The sequence below is a fragment of the Hemitrygon akajei genome, chromosome 3, assembly GCF_048418815.1.
Source record: "Hemitrygon akajei chromosome 3, sHemAka1.3, whole genome shotgun sequence".
In the NCBI taxonomy this organism is placed as follows: domain Eukaryota; kingdom Metazoa; phylum Chordata; class Chondrichthyes; order Myliobatiformes; family Dasyatidae; genus Hemitrygon; species Hemitrygon akajei.
Window position 1 is genome coordinate 29,888,515 of NC_133126.1, and position 26,116 is coordinate 29,914,630.

General features: G+C 42.8%; 1 protein-coding gene across 2 annotated transcripts in view; it reads right to left on the reverse strand.

Moving 5' to 3' along the window:
- The window catches only part of mthfd1b (methylenetetrahydrofolate dehydrogenase (NADP+ dependent) 1b), an 80,733-nt gene that overhangs the window by 9,144 nt on the left and 45,473 nt on the right, over nucleotides 1-26,116 (reverse strand). For both annotated transcript variants that reach the window (XM_073039451.1, XM_073039450.1), the window contains exons 16-26: nucleotides 23,217-23,319; nucleotides 21,577-21,653; nucleotides 19,427-19,567; nucleotides 17,816-17,884; nucleotides 16,638-16,749; nucleotides 14,239-14,378; nucleotides 13,127-13,168; nucleotides 11,306-11,406; nucleotides 8,726-8,903; nucleotides 6,943-7,050; nucleotides 4,206-4,358 (exon numbers count right to left, since the gene is read on the reverse strand). In XM_073039451.1, coding sequence (XP_072895552.1) covers nucleotides 4,206-4,358; nucleotides 6,943-7,050; nucleotides 8,726-8,903; nucleotides 11,306-11,406; nucleotides 13,127-13,168; nucleotides 14,239-14,378; nucleotides 16,638-16,749; nucleotides 17,816-17,884; nucleotides 19,427-19,567; nucleotides 21,577-21,653; nucleotides 23,217-23,319 — 1,224 coding nt within the window. The remainder of the gene's footprint in view (nucleotides 1-4,205; nucleotides 4,359-6,942; nucleotides 7,051-8,725; nucleotides 8,904-11,305; nucleotides 11,407-13,126; nucleotides 13,169-14,238; nucleotides 14,379-16,637; nucleotides 16,750-17,815; nucleotides 17,885-19,426; nucleotides 19,568-21,576; nucleotides 21,654-23,216; nucleotides 23,320-26,116) is intronic.

Consider the following 26,116-nt stretch of genomic DNA (forward strand, 5'->3'; position numbering starts at 1 on the left):
GGGTAAGAAGACACCCAGTCTGGATGAACAATCTGTCTGGATAGGGCCACAGCTGTCTCTCTCTGGCACTCCGACAATCGGCAGAGTGCCCGGAGCAATGGGAGCAACTGGCTTTTCACCACTTTTGCTCGATTCAGTGGCCACTTGCTGCATCAAAACAGGACCTGCTACTCTCATAATTTTATTGAATTAACTTTATTTATTACATCCTTCACATACGTGTGGAGTAAAAATCTTTACATTAAGTTTCCATCTAAATGTGCAATATGCAATCATAGTAATTTATAATAAATAGAACAATGTAACATAGAAATACATTCAAATCAGTGTGAGTTAATCAGTCTGATGGCCTGGTGGAAGAAGCTGTCCCGGAGCCTGCTGGTCCTGGCTTTTATGCTGCGGTACCGTTTCCCGGATGGTAGCAGCTGGAACAGTTTGTGGTTGGGGTGACTCAGGTCCCCAATGATCCAATGCGCCCTTTTTTACACACCTGTCCTTGTAAATGCCCTGAATCGTGGGAAGCTCACAACTACAGATGCGCTGGGCTGTCCGCATCACTCTGCAGAGTCCTGCGATTAAGGGAAATACAGTTCCCATACCAGGCAGTGATGCAGCCAGTCAGTCAATTGTGCCCCTGTAGAAAGTTCTTAGGATTTGGGGGCCCATACAGCTTCATGCAGCAACTTGCATCTCGTGCAAAGCAGTGTAGTGGTCAACATATTGTTGTTAGGGTATCAGCGATTGGTGTTCTTTTCTCACCACTACATGTAAGGAGTATTTACATCTCCTCCGTGACAGCGTGGGTTTCCTTTGCATGGTAGCATAGTGGTTATGTAAAACATTGAACAGTACAGGCCCTTCAGCCCTCGATGTTGTGTCGAGGTGATTGGAGAAAAGTACAGGGGAGATGTCAGAGGTAGGTTTTATACAGAGTGTGTTGGGTCTGTGAAATGTGCTGCCAGGGGTGGTGGTAGACCGCAGATACATCAGGGACATCTAAGAGACACTTAGACATGTGGATGATAGAATAGCAATGTTTCCTCTAAGGTGTGCACATGCACACATCTTTTGCTACTAGTGCACAAAGGAATTTAAATTGCAAACAAAAGTTTGACACCCTCTACCTTGTTGGCATGTTAAGTACATTTCAAGTTTTAACATATTAACCAGATTTCATTACTTAATCTACTTTCACTTCTTATAATATATCGCTCTGCAGTTGGTAGCAGGCTTGGCACGTTCTCAGTTGTTACTGTGCAGGATGTGGAAACTGCAGAGCCCAAAGCACAGGGCCATCCTTTTCTGTCAAAAAGCCTTGGGCTAATGCATCTTAGATAAGTGAAATTATTTTCTTTTGATGAATATTTATCAAAATAAAACAGTGTCTTCCACTATATCTATATGGAAGTCGAGAAGGCAGAATGAAACCACCAAATATGTGTTCTGAAAACAAAGCTTTTGATCGTAAACAGCAACATGTGCATTTATCTGTGAGTTTGAAGCTATTCTTGGTAGTTTATTATCCTTAGAATAACTTCAGGTTTACTTCCACTTAAAAATTCAGTGCACACATATTGGCACTGGGTGAAAAAATTACACAGCACTAAGATTTTTGTGCACACTGGTCATTACAAATTAGAGAGAACATTGATGGAGGGTTATGTAGGAAGGAAGGACAAAGTTGATCTTGGAGTATAAAACCTACTCCTGATATTCCCCCCCCCCCCCCATTCTTTCCTTCAATCACTTTTAAATTATGGCCCCTTGTATTCGTTATTTTGCCCTATCAACATCTTATACACCTCTTACCATAACACCATTACAGTGCCAGCAATCGGGGTTCAGTGCCTACCGCTGTCCGTAAAGAGTATGTACATTCTTCTCTTGATGGCGTGGGTTTCCTCTCACGTTCCAAAGGTGTACAGGTTAAGGCTAGTAAATTGTGGGCATGCTATGTTGGCATCAGAAGGATGATGACACTTACTGGCTGCCCAGCACAATCCTTGCTGGTTTGATTTGATGCATTTCACTGTATGTTTTGATAATTCAATGTACAAGTGACAAATAAAATCTTTAGATGATTAAAGCAACACATCAAATGCTGGAATAACTCAGTAGCTCAGGCAGCACTTATGGAGGGGAATGAACAGTTAATGTTTCGGGCTGAGACCTTTCCTGATGACCATTCCAGTAAGACGGTGGTGTGCACGATCACAGCAGCTTTTACAGGGTCAACCAAAGGCGATATTGTCATTTTTAAGACTTTTTTTTACAATTATAAGACCCTGCTGGACATCAAGAACTTAAAGTACTGCAGGTCTAGCCCAACAGTGAGTTACTCATTGGCGGAGAAACTGAAGGAGCTAGATGGTGCAGATCGTGCTGCTACCCGAGTCAGAGAGGTTCTGGTGCACAAAGGAGGTGTGTAGTCTAACAGCGACTGATTGTCTTAGCTATTTTTCTTGTGATCACAAGATTCTGTTGGACATTGTTAATGTGGAATGCTGCAAATTTGATTCACTGATTTATTGACGGACAGCATGGCTTTGGTCGTAGCGAGGACTTGGCCCCAAGCTGCTGTGTTGCTTGTTTGCAGCCACCCTGGAGGGAAGTGTCTGCTGTCTCCAGTTTACTGCTACCTTGTATATGCTACATGTGCTTTGTGTGACTGCTCGTAATGTGCTTTGCACCTTGGTCCTGGAGTAATGCTGTTTCATTTGGCTGTATTCATGGCTATTTACGTACGGTTGAATGACAATTAAACTTGAACTATGAAGGGTCTCATTTTCCCTTTATTTTCCTCTGTGAGTTCCCCCAGCATTTTGTGTGTTTTGCTCAAGATTTCTCTCTCTAGTGTCCCATGTTCCAAGTCATTTATGAGCCTATTGCCTACCCATGCCCTCAGGGGTAACACACCATCAGTGTGTCAGGCCAATTAACAACTTGTTTTTTCTTTTGCAGTGTGTTAATTAAAAGCGACTGCAGCAGAGAATGCTCATCAATGCCTGTGAACTACACACTCCTGGCTGGCCCTACTAACTTAGTTCCATTTTCAGACAAACTGTTTTCAATAAAAATAATCCGCATTTACTCAGACTGGTCTTGAGAAAACCGAGGAAAGTAAATGTGTTGGCTGAAAATGTTGAGTGTTTATTCCCCTCTATAGATGCTGTCTGACCTGCTGAGTTCCTCCAGCATTTTGTGCGCGTTGCTCTGGATTTCCAGCATCTGCAAAATCTCTTGTGTTATGAGGAAAGAAATGATGTGTAGATTAAAACAAAACAGAAAATTTTGAAAATATTCAGCAGGCCAGGCAGTGGGGAGAGAAACAAGAGTTAGCTTGATCAGAATTACTACACAAGGGAGCCTTTAAAAGCAGGTTGGTAGAGAGCACAGTGTTATGACATTACACAATGCCTCTGCAACCAGTTTGTTTTACCCTATTACAGGAATGATATGGAGACTACGGAGAAGGTGCAGAAGGGGTTCTCCAGGATGCTGCCTGGATTAGGGAGTATGAGCTACAAGAAGAGGTTGGACAAACTTGGGTTGCTCTCCCTAGAGCATTAGAGGCTGAGCGGAGAGCTGGTAAAGGTTTATAAGATTAGAGAGGCATAGAGTCAGAGCCTTTCCCCATCCCCAGGTAGAAATGCTTAATATTAGTATGCTTAGCTTCAAGGAGTGTGGGGAAAATTTAAATGAGCTGTGCAGGATAACTGGGTATTTTTAAACACAGTAGTGAGTTTCTGGAACATGATGCCAGAGGCAGTGATGGAAGCAGATATGAAGGTGGTGTTTAAGAGGCATTTAGATAGACACGCAATGAAGGAATAAGTACCAAATGCAGGCAAAAATGCATAAAATGCTGGAGGAACTCAGCAAGTCAGGCAGGTTAGGGCTAGAAAGTTGTGGCAGCACTATGTTAGCACCAGAAACATGACAACACTTGCAGACTGCTTAGCACAATCCTTGGACTGTGTTGGTCATTGACGCTAATGATGCATTACACCATATGTTTTGATGTACATGTGATAAATAAACTTGAATCTTGACAATAGAACTAACCTAACCTAACAAGTTCTCTCTCCTATTAAATTTAAGCTGTCTCAATTAAATCATCCCCTAACTTTTTATATTTGAGGGAACAGAGTCCCGGTCTCGGCAGTCAGCCGCATGAATCAGCTACTGTGCCCTGATGTACTCACAGTGCCCACCAGTGGGTAGAGGAACCCAGCACCAACGCTCGCCCTGATATCCCGGATTGGCAGAACAAACCCAGTTGGTGCTCCCTTCTTTTCTGGCTCATGGGACAACGACAGGTGAGTCTTGGCCATGCAGATAGGAAGGCCGGCAAATCCCTGGTCAAACAAGAAGAGACTTTTAGAGTAAGGCGAGATCTCCTCATTTTATTCAATGTCCAACCTAAATACAGCCACTTTACACAACTACTGGTCAAATCACTTTACATCAACTATTGGTATTTGTCAGGTCTACCAAAATATAGTGAAACAAATTGTATCATCCAGACAAAATTATATTGATCTTACAGTTCATGAAATTTTTGTAATCTTTATGTAAAATTTTTACATAGTAAATGGAAAATAGAATGACATAGAATGTTGGATGATAGAAAAATGGAGGGCTATGTAGGAGGGAAGGGTTAGATGGATATTGCAGTAGGTTTGAAAATTTGAAGGGCCTGTAGCATGCTGTAATATTCTATAGTGTTGCAGTTACTGAGAAAGCGCTCTGCAGGTAGACAAATAAAGTGCAAGAGCCTCTGTGAGGTACATTGGGAGAATGAGTTCATATTTATTATACACAAGGGTCAGTTCAAGAACCTGATAACAGAATTTCAGAACCGGGTTTGCTGTTGCTCACGTGTTGTTTTGATAGAAAGATAAAAGCTGTGTGAGTCTGGTAGAACACATACTCAGGCTTTATCTTAACCACGTTCCTATTAACACTCCCCCAGCCCCCCGGAATCGGGTGGGGGTGGGGGAGGGGAAGAAGAGATATGTCTGTCAGATCAGCAGAAAAAACCATTGACTAGACTCTACCATCACTGCAGGACCTGTACGTGTCCAAGAAAAAGAAGCAGACAGGAAGTATCATTGAACTACCCACTTTGCAAGCCGCCTTTTCCCAAAGCTTCCTTCTGGAAAGTGTTTTAGGGCTATCGAATCAAAAACTTCATGCCATCTTAAAAGTTTTCCCCACAGGCAGTTAACTTGATCAATCATTCTTGTTAGCCCTCCCCTCCCCCCTCTATGAATTACCTCAGTCACTGTAGATACTTTAAACCATTTAAAAAATGTTGTTTACATTGTAAATACATGCTGGTATTATGTATTTTTGCACATTTTATTCCAAACGTACTTTAACCTCCAATTTATTTTATATAGTTCTTTATTCTGCATAACTGTTGAATGTTATTGCTTTTTTTTTTGCAGGTTGCAACCTGACCAACACAACACACCAAATTCCTCACACACGTAAATGTATACAGCAAATAAAGTTGATCCTTAATCCTTGGCCTATTCCTTTATCAAGTAAGCAGCGTCAAAATATTAACAAATTGCTGAAGGAACTCAGTGGGTCAGACAGGATCCGTAGAGGGAAATGGACTGTCAACATTTTGGGTAGAAACCATTCATGCTGCCTGACCCACTGACCCCCAGTGTTTGTTGCACCAGATTCCAGCATCTGAGGTCTCTTGTGCCAGCATCAAATTGGCAGAAGGATAGGAAACAATGACAAGGTCATTACAGGTTCAGTTCAGCAGTTACTCCCTGTACAGTGTCAGTGTTGGAAGGGATGTGATGTTGGTTGAATTTGCTATAGAATGGGGAAGAAAACAACCTTGTTTTCTAAGAGAGAAAACAAGTGTAGTGTAGATTATTGCTCGGGTAGAAAATTCATATTTAAGCAAGACAGAAGATACAGGGGTAAATTACCCGGGGCTCTTCCACAGGCAGTGAAAAGGCACTTGGTGATAGGCTGGGCTAATCTACTATGATTTTACCCCCATGCTTACTGATCACACAAGCATGTTTGGGCTCCTTTCTATAAACACAGGAAGCTGTGATCCTGTTTTACCTCTTCACACATCCTGGACATCCACAGGCAAAGGTCAAAGAGAAAGTGAAAACTGCAGATGATTTCAACATTTAAAAGAAATTTGGACAGGCACATGGTTGGGAGGGGTATGGAGGGCTATGGCTTGGGAGCAGGTCGATGGGACTAGGTAGAATAATAGTGGACTAGATCGCCTGTTTCTGTGCTGTAGGGTTCAGCAGAGGAATGACGGTATGGGCTGACTCAGCAGATGGTGAATGCCCACTGAGAGACACCCATTGTGAGAGTTTCTCCCATTGGGGAGATGTCTGCTTATCTGAGTTAACAAATTTCACGATAATAAACCTTATTCTGATTCCACCCGCAGTAAGTGCCACGGCAGGCAGAGCTGCTGCGTCACATCTCCAGAGATCCAGGTTTAATCCCAGGGTTAGAATCGGAGGGGTGGGGAGGGGAGTGTTAATAGGAACATGGTTAAAATAAAATATTTAGTGTCTGATTGATGTAAATGGATGCTTGATGGTTCGTGGATCAGAGGCCCAATTTCTATGCTGCGCGACTTTATGAAATCTAGGACATACTCTCTTCTTGTTACCATCATGAAGAGGAGGAACAGGAGCCTTGAGACCCACACTAAACAGTTCAGAACAGCTTCTCCCCTCTGCCTCCAAATGTATGAATGGTCCATGAACATTGCACCCTTTTTTTTTTAATTGATGTTTGTACTTTGTAGTAATTTTATGCCTTTGCACTGTACTGCTACCACAAAACCAATGTCACATCATCTAAGTCAGTGGTAGTAAACCTGATTCTGATGACCAAGCCTGCCTGGAGGAAGATGAGACTGCATGACAGGCCCCTTACCTGCTTGGTGTAAACCTCCACCTTGTGCTGTGCTTCAGGACTGAGCTCCACATCTGCAGCACCGTAGATCCTCTGGGCTATAGTACGGATTTTGTCCACAATAGGCAGCTTTACCAGAGAAATAGAAAGTCAGACTCCCACATTAAAGAGCAGTGCTTAGAAAACAGATTGACAAGATAAAACAGGTAATTCACCCTCTGCTGGGGTATGCCATGTACAAAAGTAAGGTTGGTCCCAAAGTTTCAATTTTCTTATAAGTGACTTTTTTTAGTCAATTCTCTTGTTTACAAATGCTATAATTTTTTTTGGAAACATCCTCTCCACATCCACTCATTGGTAGGTTTCAAGGATATCCTTCCCTCATTCTTCTCAACTCTAGTGAGTACAGGTCTACAGACAAAAAATACTTCTCATATATTAACCCTTTCATTCCCAGAATAATTCTTATGAACCTCCTCTGGACCCTCTCCAATGCCAGCACATCTTTGTTTTAGATAAGGGGCCAAGAACTGCTCAAAATACTCTGTGGCCTGACCAATGCCTTGTTCAGCATCAGCTCCTTGATTTTCATTGTAGACCTGTCAAAATGAATGCTAACACTGCATTTTTCTTTCTTACCATCGATTCAACCTGTAAGTTAACCTTTAGGGAATCCTGCATGAAGATTCCCTGAGTCCCTATGCACTTCTGAATTTTCTCCCTGTTTAGAAAATAGTCTACATCTTTATTCCTTCTACCAAAGTGCATGACCATACACTTCCCTATACTATATTCCATCTTTCATTTCTTTGCCCATTCTCCCAACCCGTCCAAGTCCTCTGCAGACTCCCTGCTTCCTCAACACCAAATGCCTCTTCACCTACCTCCATATCATCTGCAAACTTGGCTACAAAGCGATCAATCTGTCATCCAAATTATTGACACATAACGTGAAAATAAGTGGTGCCAACATAGATCCCTGTAGAACACAATTAGTCATCGGCAGCCAACCAGAAAAAGCCCCTTTTATTCCACTCTTTGCCTTCTGTCAGTCAGCCAACCTTCTATCCATGCTAGTATCTTTCCTGCAATACCACAGGCTCCCATCTTATTTAGCAGCTTCATGTGCAACACCTTATCAAAGGCCTTCTGAAAGTCCAAGTATACAACTTCCACTGACTCTCCTTTTTCTATCCTGCCTGTTATTTCCTTAAAGAATTCTAACAGATTTGCTAGGTAAAATTTTCCCTCAAGGAAACCATACTGACTTTGGCCTATTTTATCACAGGCTCCCAAGTACCTCAAAACCTCATCCTTAATAATGGATTCCGACATCTTCCCACCATTAAAGTCAGGCTAACTGGCCTATAATTTCACTTTTTCTGCCTCTCTCTCTTCTTAAAGAGTGGAATGATATTTGCAATTTTACAGTACTCTGAAGCCATCCTAGAATCTCATGATTCTTGAAAGATCAGTACTAATGCCTGAACAATCTCTTTAGCTACCTTTCAGAACCCTCAGGTGTGGTGCATCTGGTCCAGGTGACTTACCTGCTTTCAGACCTTTTGGCTTCCTGAACACCTTCTCCTTAGTAACAACAACTATAATCCTGAATGCCTTCCGACACTTTTAAATTTCTGGCATACTGCTGGTATCTTCCACTGTATAGACTGATGCAAAGCACTTGTCAAGTTCATCTGCCATTACTTTGCCCTCCCATTACCACTCTCCAGCAGTCTGATTTCTTATTGTCTCCTCCACCATTAGATCTACAAATTAAACCAGCATGTAAGTTAATTCTTACTTCTAAATCATAGAGGAATTTGAAGTCACTGTGCAGTTCGGAAGCCCTCTGCACAGCCTTTGCCAACTCAACGGCTCCCAGCCCTCCTTCAGCCCAGTGAGTGCACTTTACTGCATCAAATGCGCCCACTTCCTTGGCCATACTGCAGACTAATTCCAGCTCAGCCTTGGTGTCTGACCTGCAAGAAGGCACAAGAGAAAGCTGGTGACAAAAGTTTTGACCTGAAACGTCGACAATTCCTCCCAACCCCCTGATCACCTCCGCAAACAGACACTGCTTTACCCAATGATTTCCTCCAGCAGGTTGTTTATTGCTCGATTCCAGCATCTGCAGTCTCTTGTCTCTCCATTCACTCCAAGAACACTCATACATGAATATACACAGAGGAATATGAACCATGGGAATACCTCCACCCAAAGACAGCTCCACATCTTTACAGGTACACAGAGCAGTAAAACTGCTGATGCTGGAAGCAGAAGCATAAACAGAAAATGCTGGAAGAGCTCAGCCAGTCAAGTAGCATCTGTAGGAAGAAGAATCCAGTCATCAGTTCAGGTCATAGATATTTCCAGAGACGTTCGTCTCACTTAGCACCTTACCATACATAGTGGTGAAAATTTCTGTAGGTCAGTGCTAAATTTCTGGAAGTCTAATTACAAATAATGACTAGATGGAGTACAGGAAGGAGACAGAGAGATCAGTGACATGGTGTCATGATAATAACCTTTCCTTCAATGTCAGCAAAACAAGAGCTGGTCATTGACTCTCAGAAGGGGTGGGGGTGTGGTGCACATGCTCAAGTCTGTATCAACTCCATTGAGGTTGAGAGCTTCAAGTTCCTAGGTGCGAATATCACTACTAGCCTGCCCTGGCCCAACCTTGTTGAAGTCACCGTCATGAAAGCTCACCAGTGCATCTACTTCCTCAGGAGACTAAAGAAATTTGGTATGTCCCTGTCGACTCTTCACCAGTTTTTAATCAAAGCATTCTGTCTGGATGCATCGCAGCTTGGCATGGCAGTTACTCTGCATGTGACCAAAGAAACTGCAGAAGGTTGTGACAAAGCTCAGCACAACACAGAAAACAACCTCCCCTCCACAAACTCTGTCTACACTTCTCACTGCCTCTGTAAATCAGGTAGCAAAATCAAAGACCCCACCCGCCCCAGACAGTCTCTCTTCTCCTCCCTCCCGTCAGGTAGAGGATGCAAAATTTTGAAAGCACGTACCACCAGTCCCAAGGACAGCTTCTATGACACTTGAACAGGCCTCTTGTATGATAGGATGGACTCTTAGCCTCACAATCTACCTCGTTATGATTCTGTACTTTGTTGTTTGCCTGCACTGCACATTTTTGGTAGCTTTTACACTTTATTCTGTGTTGTTATTGATTTACCTTAGTTTAGCATGTACCACAAGGCTCAAGGGCAGCTGCACTGCACCTTTTCTATAACTGTTACTCTTTACTCTGCATTCTGTATTGTTTTATCCTGTTCAACCTCAATGCACTGTGTAATGATTTTATCTGTATAGCAGTATGCAGGACAAGCTTTTCACATGACAATACCCTCCCACTCCTGCTTTTGCGTCTTCTGCTCTTTGATGCCAAGGGCACATTATTCTTTAATCTGGAGCCCCACAAAGCTGCACACTCTGCCCCCCACCCCTGCGTTTTACTCCCTATATATACACTCACAACTCTGAGGCAAGATTCTGCTCTTAATCCATTGAAAAATTTGCAGGCAACACCACTGTTGTCAGCCATGTCTCAAATAACAATGAGTTGGAATACAGGAAGGAGATAGGGAGCTTAGTGACATACTAATATGACAATAACCTTTCCGCAATGTCAAAATAGAGATGGTCATCGACTTCAGGGAAGTGTGGAGGGGGGTATGGAGTGCAGTGCAAATGTACCTGTCCTCTGAACGGTGCTGAGGTTGACAGAGTTGAGAACTTCAAGTTTCTAGTGAACATCACCATGTGTTGCCATGGCTGAGAAAAGTCACCAACACCTCGATTTCCTCAGTAGAGAAATTTGGCACATCCCTTTCGATTCTCACCAATTTTTAATCGATGCACCATCAAAAAAATTCTATCCAGATGAAGCACAGCTTGGTATGGCAACAGCACTGTCTAATACAGCAAGAAGCTACACATCTCAGGTTTGTGTCAGTCAGTGCTGAATTTCCAAGAGAAATATCAAAGATCTTTCAAGATTGGTTTTATTTGTCACGTATACATCAAAGGCTACAATGAAATGTTGATGTGCTAATGACCAGCACAGTCTTGAGGACGTGATGGGGGCAGCTGGCAAGTGTTGCCATGCTTCCAGTGTCAACGTAACATGCCAGTTTCCTAACCCCAACCCATACATCTTTGGAGTGTGGGAGGAAACCAAAGCACCTGGTGGAAACCACATGGCCGTGGGGAGAACATACAAACTCCTTACAGCCTGTGCCGTGCCAAAGTCTAATGACTCTCGCATCTCCAACCCATCCCTACCTTTGTGCCTCCTATTCTTTGGCCCACATCCTGAGCTGTATTAACAGAGTGACAGCACAGCAGATCACAAACTTACTCAAAGGCATTGACTGCCACTACCACTGCGACCCCAAATGAGTTTGCGTTCTCGATCTGTTTCCGAAGGTTACTGCAGCCCTTCGTCAGCAGGTCCAAGTTCTGCAGTAAGGAGGGAGAATGTTCAGTCACATCATGTCACATTTACTTACTTATTCAACCCCAGAAGGTTATTCAGCCCCTCGAGTCCATGCTAACTCCTAGCAGAGCAATCCCAGTAATTCTATTCCTCCAGTCCTTGTTTAACCCTGCAACTTTTTCCACCCTCATGTGTCCGTAAACTCCCTTTCCCACATTAGGGATAATCCAAGGTGAGAAGATAGAAGTACAGTACAACAGGCCCTTTGGCCCACAATGGCTAAACAAGAAAGTGAATTAAATCTCTTCCCCCGTACATAATCGATATCCATCCAGTCCATGGATATTTATGTGTCTAATAACTTCTTTAAACACCACTGTTGTATCTGCTTCCACCACTACCCCGGTAGCGTGTTTACTGCACTCTCTGCAAATAAAAACTTGCCCCACCCCACATATCTCCTTAAGACTTTTCTCACCTCATCCTGCTGCATGAATGGAATTCACACCCACATACACCCATCAACAGAGTTATGTGGTCAGCAGCATATTCATAGAACACTACAGTGCAGAACAGGCCCTTCAGCCCATTGTTGTACTGACCCTTTAACCTACTCTAAGATCAATCTAACCATTCCCTCACATAGTGTCCTCCATGTTTTTTTCATCCATGTGCCTATCCAAGTGTTTCTTAAATGCCCCTAATGTATTTATCTCTATCACCACCCCTGGCAGGGTGTTCCACACACCCACCAGTCTATGTAAAAAAATACGTCTATAACAACCCCCTATACTTTCCTCCAATCATCTTAAAGTTATGCCTGTCTTGTATCAGGCATTTCCGCCCTGGAAAAATTTCTCTGGCTGTTCACCCTATCTATGCCTCTTATCATTTTCTACACCTCTGTCAAGTTACCTCCCATCATCCCTCTCTCCATAAAGGAAAACACTAGCTCACTTGGCCTTTCCTTATCAGCAGCCCTCAACTTACCTGGCTTGGGATTCCCTGAAACTTAACTGAGTAAGTTTCTGCACAGGCACGTGTAGTTTGAAGAGTTGCAAGCATGCAAAGTGCCAGACATGTCCTCTCTTCATGACTACCAACAGGGAGGTGGTACAGGAGCCTAAAAACCCACATTCAGCAACTCAAGAACAGCTTCTTTCCCTCTGCCATCAGATCGCTCAATGATCCATGAACACTATTCCATTTTTTTTTGTTGCAATTTATAATAATTTTATACCTTTGCACTGTATTGCTGCTGCAAACCAACAACAGTCATGTCATCTAAGTGTGTAATAATAAACCTGATCCTGATGTCTAATAACTGGAGTAAGGAGAGAGACTGCACACAATGGTCATCATTAAGGACCCTCAACATCTGGAAGATGCCCTCTTACCATTTACTACCATTAGTGAGGAGGTATATAAGCATATGTCCCACGACCAACAATTCAGGAACAACTTCTCCCTCTTCACCACCAGATTTCTGAATGGTCCTTGAACCCATGAATCCTACCTCATTATTCCTTTCCTTCTACACCATTTAATTTGGCAATTAATGGTAATGTTATATCTTTGCTCTGTACTGCTGCTGCAAAATAAAATCTAATAAATAAATCTGTTAAACCCTGTCCAATTTAAACCATCCCTGTCTTTACTTGAATACATTGCCATTCACCTTTGCTGTACACTGGCAACATTCTCCCCAGCCCCATCAAAGAATAAATCCCCCTAAGGCTTTACCTCTTCAGTATATTCCTTTGGCAAGGGGACACCTGCTGTCACCTGCAGAAAAAATACAAAGTAGTATTAAAATTCTATTTTCAAATATATTGTGCAGGAAAGACTGGAAATGGTTGAGGTAGATACAATTGCAATTCTTAAAAGACATTTGTTCAGGTTTATGGTTAGGAAAGGTTTAGAGGGATATAGGCCAAACACAGGTAAATGGACTTATCCTGCATGTCCCCTTTAAACTTTAAACCCATGCCCTCTGGTATTTGACATTTTCACCCAGGAGGAGGAAGACTATTGGTCCCATTTATGCCTCTCATAGATGTTGAATGAGCCCGAGTAAGAATTGCAGCCACAGGTTTTGGCTCCAGGTAACAGGAGGTTTCCTTCTAGGACAGGGCTGACACTTCACTGACATCACTTTTGCACAAAACAGTGACACCTTGGAGACTACCAGACTTGCCATGCATGTCTTTGTCACTGTCCTGTCTAAATCAGGGCTCAGGAGTTCAATAAACTGTCTTATGAGGATAGGCTGAGTGAACTAGGGCTTTTCTCTTTGGAGCAAAGGAGGATGAGGGGAGAGTTGATAATGGTATAATATGAAGGAGGATAATTTAAAGGTGATTGGAGGCAAGTATAGGAAGGGAGTATCTCTTTTTTAAAAAAAAAACAGAGTGGTAGGTGTGTGGAACATGATGCCAGGGGTGGTGGTAGAGGCAGGTACTTGAGGGATACTTCAGAGACTCTTAGTATCATGGGTGAAAGAAAAACGGAAGGGATTCCATTTTGATCTTGAGTAGGTTAAGGATTCCAGTGCCAACATAGCATGCCTACAACTTCCTAACCAGTATGTCTTCTAGAACATGAGAGGAAACTGGAGCATGTGGAGGAAACCCACACGGTCACAGGGAAAATATACAGAATCCTTATAGACAGCAATGGGAATTGAACCCCAATTGCTGATACTGTACAGCTTTATGTCAACCACACTGTTGGTGTGGCAAAAACTGCACTGCCCTAAAGGAGTCTGTGTGCAGCATGCAGCCTCTCCCACTCATTTCCTGTGTGCTTTCAGAGTTTTGCCAGAGTGTAGCTCTCCATTAAATCGCTGTACTCACAGTGGGGCCACCGCCATGCATCTTCAGAGCTCGTACTGTGGCAACCAGCACCACCACGTGGGGACGTAGACCTGAGTACCTGCACTTAATGTTGAAGAACTTCTCCATTCCGATGTCCGCTCCAAATCCCGCCTCCGTCACTGGATTTAAACAAACCAGAGCATCAAAAACAAACATCCTGCTGGGTGAGAAATCACATTGAAACAGATACTTCGGGAAGAATAAGTCAGGAGCCAAGTAATGAGTGCACAGTCGTGTAATGCTACCATAGCACTAGCAACCCAGGCTCATTTCTCACTGCTGTCTACAAGGAGTTCGTACGTTTGCCCCCTGACAGGGTGGGTTTCCTCTGGATGCTTTGGTTTCTTCCCACGTTCCAAAGCTGTACAGATTAGTAGGTTAATTGGTCACATAGGTGTAAATTGTCAGTGTGAAATCATTGGGTCAGAAGGGCCCATTACTGTACTGTATCTCTAAATAAAATCTTTGATAACCTGGTTTCCAACAATTCAGAAGTTCTGAATGTGCAGTATTTGCTTCATTAGGTGGTGCCTGAGCTCTCCATTTACCTGCACCCCAATTGTCACGTTTTCTGCCCACCCCCATACAGCATAACAACTCATTCACTTTAAACTTACTCAGTTTACTAAAACGGGTGGTACAAGAGTCAGCAGATTCTGGAACTGGAGCACACACAAGATGCTCAGTGGGTCAGGCAACATCTGTGGTGGGGATGGTGGGAAATGGATCGTTGATGTTTTGTGTCAATATAAGAGACTGCAGATGCTGGAATCTGGATTTCTAGACGAAGGGGATCTTTAGATGCTGCCTGACCCACTGAGGGCTTCCAGCATCTTGTGTGTCACTCCATGTCACTGAAGTGAAATTCACTTGTTTGAAATGTCTTTTAAAGAAATTAATTAGAAGTATATTGGAATAAGAATAACATTCCTTGAACCTAGACAGAACCCACTAGACCAGCACAGTGCTCCAGATTAATTTTATTCTTTCTGAGGACGCTGCCTGAAGGAAGCAACATCTCCACCAAAGATCACCACCCTCTGGGCCATGCCATCTTCTCACAGCTAATAGTGCGCAGGACATACAGAAGCCTTAAGTCCCACATCACCAGTTTCAGGAACAGTTACTTTCCTTCAGCCACTCAGTTCCAGAACCAATTGATACTACAACTAATCACTACCTCAGAATAGCAACACTTTGTGGATTTTATGTTTTATTTTTGTTTTAATTGCGTTCTTTCTTTTAAGAATTGCGTATAATTAATGCTTAATTATATTTTTCTTGTGAATGCTGCTCACCTTATGCCATGCGCCCGTGATGTTGCTGTACTCAAATCATTAATTGGCACAAACAGACTGTACATCCTAGCCCCACCCCCGATGCCGCTTGACCCTCCGAGTTCCTCCAGCAGTTTGTCCTTTGTTCTTGAATCTCACATCTGCAGTCTCCTATGTTGCCATCTGGCACCATCGCTCTGTTAGCTGATGGCCAAGTGACCTGCACATTCTTGCTGGGACTCTTAAAAATTGTATTTTTGTCACACATACATGGATATACATCATTTGCATCATGACCAACACAGTTCTAGGATATGCTGGGCAGCCCACAAGTGTCGCCATTCTTCTGGGGCCAACACAGCATACTCAAAACTTAATAACACTAACCTGTACCTCTTTGGAATGTGGAAGGAAACCCCCCCACAGTTACAGGAAGTACGTACAAGCTCCTTACATGAATTGAACCGGGGCCGCTGGCACTGTAATTGTGTTATGCTAACTGCTACGCTGCAAAGTGGTCAGTGTTGTTATACTGAGACGGTGATTGAAGTTGTGCAGGTTGGTTCTAGAACTGAGTGGTGTGAGGAAAGTTGCTGTTCTTGAAGCAGGTAATACAAAGAGGGATAGGGATCAAATGTGATTCGGAGAGGTGAATGAAATAGAGAGCACAAACTTTCACCCACCTCTGCTTGTTGAAGTGGTTCAAGCCCAGTAGGATCATTGATCCCAATGGCAGGAGAGAGCTGATGAGGGGGGGTTGCCAAGCATGTTATCCTTTCATTCAAGTGAGGAAATCTTAACATTTTTACTATTATCTCCAGTAATTGTCATTTTCAAAATAACTTCTTAGTAGTAGTTTTAATAGTTTTTGTGTTGATAATATTCAAAAAGAACATTCAATGGACTGCTGGAGTCTGGGCATTGTTTGTCACATAGAGGTAAAATCCATGGGTTGTACATGGAGCAGCTCTGTGCCAAGCTGGGCTGCAAGTGAATGTGGAATTCAAGGAGATATCAGCAAACTTGTCTAGTGAAAAGTTCTGCCCAAGTCCGGTATTCAAAAGTATCAAAATGTGAAAGCAAACAGATCCCATAACTCACCTACAAAGCCACTGGGCCCAACCAGCTTCAATGCTATTTTGTCTGCCAGGACCGAGGAGTTTCCATGTGCAATATTGGCGAAAGGTCCTGCGTGGACAAACACCGGAGTCCCCTGTTAACAACACAAAGATCCATCAATCCTCATTCCACAGCCTTCTTTGCATGCCACCCATAAATAACAGTGCGTAGAGGTAATTCTGGATAAGATAACAGGATATAGAATACGATGTTAGTTACAGAGAAAAGGCAGTCAGACAACTGATTTGCAAGGTCATAATGAGGAAGATTGAGAAATCAAGAATCCATCTGATCATGCTAAGGGACTGTTCAGTAATGATATCTTTTTTTTTTACAGCCGGAGAGAAGCTAAAGAGAAAACATTGGCTTTATATCAAAACATACATGTGAAATGCAGTCTGCGTCTGATCAAACCTGCAAGGATTGTGCTGAGCAGCCATGCTTCTGGCACCAACATGACGTGCCAACAACTCACTAACCGTATCTGTACGTTTTTGGTATGCGAGAGGAAACTGACCGCCCAGAGGAAACCTATGCAGTCACGGGGAGAACATACAAACTCCTTACAGACAGTGATAGGAATTGAACCCAATCTTACAGCTGGTGCTTTAAAACATTACACTAATTCCTGTGGTACCACACCACCCTATCTTGAATTGTTCGTGAGCCTGTTCTTCTAGGTTTTTGCATCTTCTGCCCAAGGGGAGGGCAAGAAAGAGAGAATGTCCAGGGTGGTGGGGTCTTTGATGATATCTTTGCTTTGTACTCATCACTGTATTTATTATTACCATACCATTCATACTCTTAGCTTCATCCAAGCAAGGAATTTCATTACACCCTGGTGTATACAACATAAACCCATCTGAATGTGGATAGTGAGCGGAATACGATGGATAGCCAATACAACAGTGTTGAGGAATTAGACAAGTCTTTACCAAGGCTGTCCACATCCTAGACATCAAACAAATGATGTTTCACCTTGATCCAAGGTGAACATTTGCCTTTTTCACCCATCCTTTTCAAATTTTTCATTTAACAACAGCAAGCCTGCGAGCACAGAGGCATACAGATTCCAGAATTTTAATGAGAAGTCTGTCTTCCCTCTGTTGTGAAAATGGAAGCTGATTTAGTAAGAGAAACACATATGAAACATCACAAACCTCCAATGTCTGCATGAGGTTGGGTTTAATGGCGTCCTTCATTAGCACAGCAAGGGCTCCACTGATGCCCTAGAGAGAGAGAAAGACAAATCACACCTCAGTTTTTCCTTTGGTACAAAGTAAACTCGGGATAACTTTCAACAAAACACACAAACTGTTGGAGGATCTCAGATGGGCAGGCAGCATCTATGGATAGATATAAACAGTTGACATTTTGGGCCAAGACCCTTCATCAGGATCCCAGGTATGAAAAGGTTAATGTATGAACAGTGTTTGATGGCTCTGGGGCCTGTACTCCCTGGAGTTTTGAAGAATGAGGGGGAGATTTCACTGAAACCGATTGCATATTGAAAGGACTAGAGTGGATGTAGAGAGCAAATTTCCAATGGTGGGGTGGCACAGCCCCAGAATACAAGGACATCCTTTTAGAACAGAGATGAAAAGGAATTTCTTTAGCCAGAGTATGGTGAACCTGTGGAATTCATTGCCACAGGTGGTCGTGGGAACCAAGTCACTGGGTATATTTAAAAGGTGTATGCCTGAGATTTGAGCTCGGTATGGCTTTAATCCTGCACTAATCGCTATACGTGAGGTACCTAATAAAGTGGCCACCGAGTTTGTTTGTGGTCTTCTGCCTTTGTAGCCCATTCACGTCAAGGTTCAATGTGTTGTGTCTTCAGTGATGGTCTTTTGCACAGCACTGTTGTAATGTGTGGTTTTTGAGTTACTGTCAGCTTGAACCAATCTGGCCATCCTTGTCTGACTTTGCTCACGAACAAGTTGTTTTTGCCCACAGAATTGCCACTTACTGGATGTTTTCTATTTTTCGCACCACTCATTGCAAACTTTAGAGACTGTTGTGCATGAAAATCCCAGGAGATCGGCAGTTTCTGAGATACTTAAACCAACCCATCTGGTACAATCAATCCATGGTCAAATTCACTTAGATCACATTTCATCTCTATTCTGATGTTTGGTCTGAACAACAACTGAACCTCTTGACCATGTCGGCATGCTTTTATGCAATGAGTTGCTGCCACATGATTGGTGATTAGATATTTGAATTAATGAGGAGCTGTACCTAATAAAGATGCCACTGAATGTATACTTTTGATTCACAAATAAAATCAAATCAGTTAGGACATAGAATAGTACAGCACAAGAACAGGCCCTTCAGCCCACAATGTCTGCTCTGAACACTAAACTAAATCTCTTTTGCCTGCACACGATCCAAATCCTTCCATTCCCTGACTATTCCTATTTCTAATAGCCTCTTAAAGACCAGTACCACATCTGCTTCCACTAGCACTGCTGGCAGCCTGTTCTAGCCACACACCACTCTGTACAAAAACTTGACCATACACTTCCTATACATTTTAACTCTCTCACTTTAATGCATGTCCTCTAGTGTTTGACATCTCAAACCTGGGGAAATATTTTGACTATCTTTTTGTTCCATTTATTATGGACAGATCATTTGTTCCCAAGGCAGCATGTGAGAGTTGGTTGTGTAATAAACTGCACATGATTCAATGTCCCTCGTAGCATTTTATTGTATGTCCCATGCTGTGAGCCTTGAGCAGTTCTGGGTGCACTGAATTCTAGGCTTACCAAATCGTCCGTGGTGACCGGCTCTCCTTTCTTACTGGAAGCAACCACCATTCTTCCCAGCCGTTCTCTCATGTCCTTTAATCCATTTGTCAGTGCCAATACAGCCATGATCTCGCTTGCCACTGTAATGTCAAACTGCGCCTAAAAGGTGAAACACACAAGTCAAACATTGTCATCCCCCAATCTTTCAGACTTATCACAAGCTGCCAAATTCAAATCTACTGCCCCTTCCCCATTACATATACATGGAGCAAGAATGATAACAGAGTAGTGTGATTACACATTTTTACTGAGTCAACAGTACACTCCGGGTGACAAACCAGGCCCGTTGAGACAAAAACGTACACATTTGAAACACTGTGAAAAAAGAGACATGCCCATGTGTAGGAGGCCCAGTCAATAGGCTGCATGCACACCCGTCACATTCTTAGCAATCGATCTGATAAGATTCACAATCTCCCCCCCACCATTCTTCAGTTCAGCCAAGTTCCTCAGTCACATTAAAACTCTTTCAACACTGCTATCAAACAACTCATGGGCAAAGGTAGCACAGGTTTGAGAAGCAGACAGCCTCCCTCATAAGAATACAGGAAACAAGGGGGTAGCGAGCAGGGGGTAGGCTATTCAGTCCCTCAAGCCTGCACTGCTCTTCAACATACTCTCTGCCAATATTCTACTGTAATACCATTTTTGTTTGTCAGTCCTGTATCTATAGATACCTCAAGTCTAAAGGTCTGTGATTTGAATACCCTTGGCAATTTGGTAAAACTGTGCTGTATTTCCTTTAAATCTTGAACTACAAGACTGTAAGACATATGAGCAGAATTAGGCCATTCAGCCCATGAGTCTGCTCTGCCATCCTCCACCCCTTCTCTTGTCTTCTCCACGATTGATGTCTGTCAAGAACCTATCAACCTCCACTTTAAACATACCGAAACACTTGGCAATGAATTTCATAGATTCATTACCCAATGGGTAAAGAAATTCTTCCTCATCTCTGTTCTAAAGTGATGTGCTCTCTGCTCCTAGACTCCCCAACTATAGGAAATGTCCTCTTTGCATCCACTCTACCTAGGCCTTTCAATATTTTCAATGAGATCCCCCCTCAATCTTCTAAACTCCAGTATAGCCTTGAGCCATCAAACACTTATCATATATTAACCCTTTCATTCCCAGGATCATTCTCATGAATTTCCTCTGGACTCTCTCCAATGCCATAAGGGGCCCACAAATATTCACAATCCTCCAAGTGCATTGTATACATAACAGGGTAAGTGCAGTGATCTAATGAACTGTTCATGGAATTCCAAGGGGGCATCCAAACAGAGCTTAGTGCTGCTAAAGTGCAACATCTCCTCTCTGCACTCCAGCCCCCTAACTAGCAACATATGATGATAGATACAGATACTTTATTGATCCCAAAGGAAATTACAGTGTCACAATAACATTACAAGTTCACAGATAAACAGTATAAGAAGTAAGAAGAATAAATAAAAATAAAATTTTAAACAATCTAACAGGAAGGGGTCATCACTTCTCTGGCTATAGGTTGCCTCATTAAAGAGCCTATAGGGCCAAGGGTAAGAATGACCTTATATCGTGCTCTTCAGAGCAGCACAATTGTCTTAGACTTCTACTGAAAGTGTTCAGCCAAGGTGGGGTGCAGAGGGTGAGAAACATTATCCAGAATTGCCAGGATTTTCAATAGGGTCCTTTGTTCTACCACAGCCTGTGTCTGGTTTGACTCCTATACCCCATCAAGTCCAAACTTTTAACAAAATAGACTTAACCACCCTTTCCCCACACCCTTTCCCTTCCAATTGCCACACTCCTTTCCTTTGGACCTCTACTGCTTATAGTTTTAGCATTACAGAAGTTTTCTGTTCACTTTGCATATCCAGCACAGATGACCACATCTACCCATGTTGAAATCCATTTGCCAGTTTTACCATTTATGACAGTTATCGGCGAGCTATTATACCGGCAGTTTCTGCCTTTGCAATAATGCACACCTGGATTAGCACCTAGTTATCCTGTCATTAATATGGTGAGCAGTTAAGTCCCCAAGTCCCTGTAGGGAGGTTAAGCCCCTCTTTTGTCTGCTGATAGTGGAGGGTGAGTTGGGGAGAGAGGGGATATTAAAGACTTACTGTTCTGGTGAATCCCTTCTCAGTGGGGGACTGGCCAATCGTAATCTTCCTCAGAAACCTGTCATTGGTGTCTATTACTTTAAAATAGAAAACATGCACTGTGTGAGACACAGACCCGATGATTGCTCCAAAAATGTTTCACTCTCCACCTTCCCTATAGGGTAAATTGTCCAACTTAATATTGAAGAGAAAAAAATTGACTAAAGCTTGGACTGAGCCCAAAGTTCAAGCCAGCAAAGTCGACACGTGGGGATATATAATGGTTTGGTATGACAACTGTAGAGTACAAGACTGCAAGAAACTGCGGAGAATTGTTGACACAGCTCAGCACATCACAGAAACCAGCCTCTCCTCCATGGACTGTCTACACTTCTCACTGCCTCAGTAAGGCAGCCAGCATAATTAAAGACCTCATTCACTTCAGACATTCTCTCTTCACCTCCCCCCCCCCCCCCCCCCCCCCCCCAGAACCAGAAGTGGACTCTTGACCTCAGAATCTACCTCATTATGGACGAATTATAGAAGATTCTTAATGGCAGGATTTCCGAGCATTTGAGGTAGTCACCGTAGCTGGGAGCAGCAGGTCATGCTTCACAAGCCTGACTGAAATCTTTGAGGATGTGACAAAGCACATTGATGAAAGTAGAGCAGTTGATGTGGTATATATGTGGAATAAGACTTTTGATAAGGTTCTCCATGATAGATACATCCAGAAAATGAGCCGTGGGATCCAGGGAAATTTGGCTGTGTGAATTCAGAACTGGCTTGTCCATAGATGGTTGTTGATGTAGCGTATTCTGCCTGGAGATCAGTGATCAGTGGTGTTCTGCAGGGATCAGTTCTGGGACCCCTGCTCTTTATGATTTTTATACATTACTTGGATAAGGAAGTAGAAGGGTAGGTTTGAAATTTTGCAGATGACATAAATGTTGGTAGTATTGTGGATAGTGTAGAAGGCTGTCGTAGGTTACAATGGGACATTGATAGGATGCAGAAATGGGCTGAGAAATGGAAGATGGAGTTCAATCCTGAAAAGTGTGTGAAGTGTTACACTTTGGAAGGTCCAAGTTGAAGCCAGAGCACAGGGTTAATGGCAGGATTCTTAACAGTGGGTGGACCCAAGAGATCTTGGTCCATAGATTGCAGAGGAGATTTACCAGGGTGTTGTCTGGATTAGAGAGCAAGTCTAATAATGACATGCTTATGTCTTTTGGAGTGAAGGAGGGTAAGAGGTATCTTGACAGACGTGTGTAAGATGAAAAGACACTTCGATAGTGCCTTTTCTCTCCCAGAGCAAGAACAGCTAATATAAGAGGGCATAATTTTAAGAGGATTGAAAATAAGTATAGGGGAAATGTCAGAGGTAGGTTTTATTGTTGACACAGAGTGTATGCAGTGGGTGCGTGGAATACACTGCCAGTGATGGAGGTAGAGACAGATACATTAGGAACATTTAACAAACCCACAAGTAGGCACATGGATGAAAATAAAATGGAGGGCTATTTGGGAGAGAAACATTAGACTGATTTTAGAGGGTATAACACTGGAAACAACACTGTGGGCTAAAGGACCTGTACTGTTCCACGTTTCATCATGCATTATGTTCTATACTGCACAGCAGAACAAAACTGGTTTGATACCTCGTTGCCAGGTGATAGAATCTTGTTCAATGTCCAACCTCACAAAGCGATTTATCTCGTCGTCAGTCAGCGCAGCAGGATCAGTTTTGTTAATTCCAAGTTTCTGGGAATATAGAAAAAAGATGCAAATTAGAAATTCATAAGAAAGCAATAGAGCTGGAGATGATAAATGCCACCAAGTGAAGTGCTAAACAAGTAGGTGCAGAGTCGAAAACAGACCCTTCACCCCATCTAGTCCATACCAAACCGTTATCCTGTTTAGTCCCATCAACCCATATCTGCATCATAGCCCCCCCACCCCCAGATCCCTCCCATCCATGTACTTACACAAACTTCTCTTAAATGTTACAATTGAACTCATATCCAACACTATTGCTGGCAGTTCGTTCCACACTCTGACCATCCTGAGTGAAGAAGTTCCCCTTCAGCTTTACTTTAAATATTTCACCCTTCACCCTTAAACTTTGACCTCTAATTCTCATCTCACCCAACGTGACTGGAAAAAGCCTGCTTGGCATTTACCTTATCTGTACCCTTCATCATTTTGTATATCTCTGTTACGTACCCCCTCATTCACCTATGTTCCAGGGTATAAAGTCTTAACCTCTTCAATCATTCCCAATAATTCAGGTCCTCAAGTCCTGGGAACATCCTTGCAAATTCCTCTGTACTCTTTTAATCTTATTGATACCTTTCCTATAGGCAGGTGACCAGAACTGCATACAATATTCCAAATTAAGCCTCACCAACATGTTATACAACGTCAACATAACATCCCAACCTGTACTTAATACTTTAATTTATGAAGGCCAATGTGCCAAAAGCCCTTTTTAATGACCCCATCTACCTGTAAACACCATTTTAAGGAATTATAGATCTGTATTCCTAGATACCTCTGTTTTACCACACTCTAGAACTACACACTGTTGTGCACATTGTGTGTGCACACTGCTGTGCGTGTTGTGTGCTGTTCAGGGCATCAACAGATAGAAGATGGTGAGACTGTTGAAAGGGTGCAAAAGAGGTTCATTAGTATGCTGCCTGAATTAGAGGGTATGAGCTATAAGGAATGGTTGGACAAACATGTGTTGTTCTTCCTGGAGAACCGGAGGCTGAGAGAGACCTGATAGAGGTTTTAAGGTTGTGTGATGCACAGAGTAGGCAGATTTGTACATTATGCTGTAATATAAAGTGAAATGAGGCTGCACTAGTTCAGTTTTAGTTACTTTGTTTTAGGAAAGATGTTGTTAAACTGGAAAGAGTGCAGGAAAGCTGTACAAGAATGACTAGAGAGCCTGAGTTATAGGGAGAGGTTGACCAGCCTAGGTTCTCATTGCTCAGAATTTTATGGAAATGCTTGTCACAGTCCTTTCTTCAGGATAGAGGAGTCTAAAACTAGAGGGCACAGGTTTAAGGTGAAAGGTGACCCGATGGGCTCTTCATGTAGAGGGTGGTGGGTGTATAGAACAATTCAGTACAGGCCCTTCGGCCCATGATGTTGTGTCAACCTTTTACTACTCCAAGATCATTCTAACCCTTCCCACCCACAAATCTTCATTTTTATATCATTCATGTGCCTATTTAAGTGTTTCTTAAATGTCCCTAATATACCTGCCTCTACCACCCAGGGCAATAAGTTCCACACATTCACCACTCTCTGTAAAAAAAAAGCTCCGATGGTTTTAAAAAAAAATTTCTGAGAGGTCTAAACACTGGAGGACATGCTTTTAAGGTTAGAGGGGACAGTTTTAAAAGGCACATGGGGGGGGGGGGGGGGGAAATTTCTTTTCTTTGAAACACAGAGGTAGGGTAGATATTTGGAATGCATTATTAGGACAATAGTGGGAGCAGGCAGTCTGGTGGAGTTTAAAATACTTTGAGACTCACTCTTGAATATGAAGGGAATGGAGGAATGTGGATGATAATATATAGGAAAACTGGCAAGTGCTGACTGTTCTATATTTATGTACTTAAGAAGCAGAGAAAATATGTTGCCAGGACTGGACTTGGGTAGCAATGGTCAGGCTGGAACTGTTTTCCTTGGAGAATAGGAGGCCAAGGCATGACCTTGTGGATGTGTGTGTAATTGTGAGGGGTGCACGTTTACAGTCTTGAGCGGCAGATTTTCCACACAGAGGGTTGTAGGTGTATGGAATGACTTGCTAGAGGAAGTGGGTGGGCAGAATGGGATGGTAAAAAGACTTTTGGACAGGTACGTGGATACTAACTCAGGCAGAAATCTTGGTCAGCATGTACCAGATGGGCCGAATGGTTGTTTCTGCACCGTAGGGACAATGACTGAACAGCCATCCTCATTTTGCTGCCTTAGATAGCTGAGTAGCTAGTGAGCTATTCAACCTCAAGACACAGAGGAATGTATTCATTTCTACACCCCAAAAAGGGGAATGGAGCCCAGAGAAGCTCTGAATGGAGAGGGAGTCAAAGCAGTTTAAAAGTATGGTAATTTTCCCTCAAGCCGAGATGACAATTTGTCCAAATCTCCTGACCCAAAGTTAATCCAGTCTCCCACCAATGATGCAAGGTTCAATTCTTCAACAAATTAATGGCTGCATCACAAAGAGGAACAGCAGTAAGAAGCAATGAAATGCTTGAGATTTGGGAGATCAAGGCATGATTAGATACTTATAAGAATTAATAAGGCAGCAAAAGAAACTATTTATATTGGCTGGAGAGCTCAGGACCGGGTCTAAAGAGGCAGCAGACCTGGAAACGCAGATTTACATATCAACTACAGTGGGGGAAACAGGCCATTCAGTTATCATGTCTGCACCAACTCCATGTAAGAGCAGCTGGGCTGAGCTCCACCCTCCACTGTCCCTCCATATCCTTGCAAATTCTTTCTGCAGATACTTATTCAGCTTTCTTTTGAATATAAACAA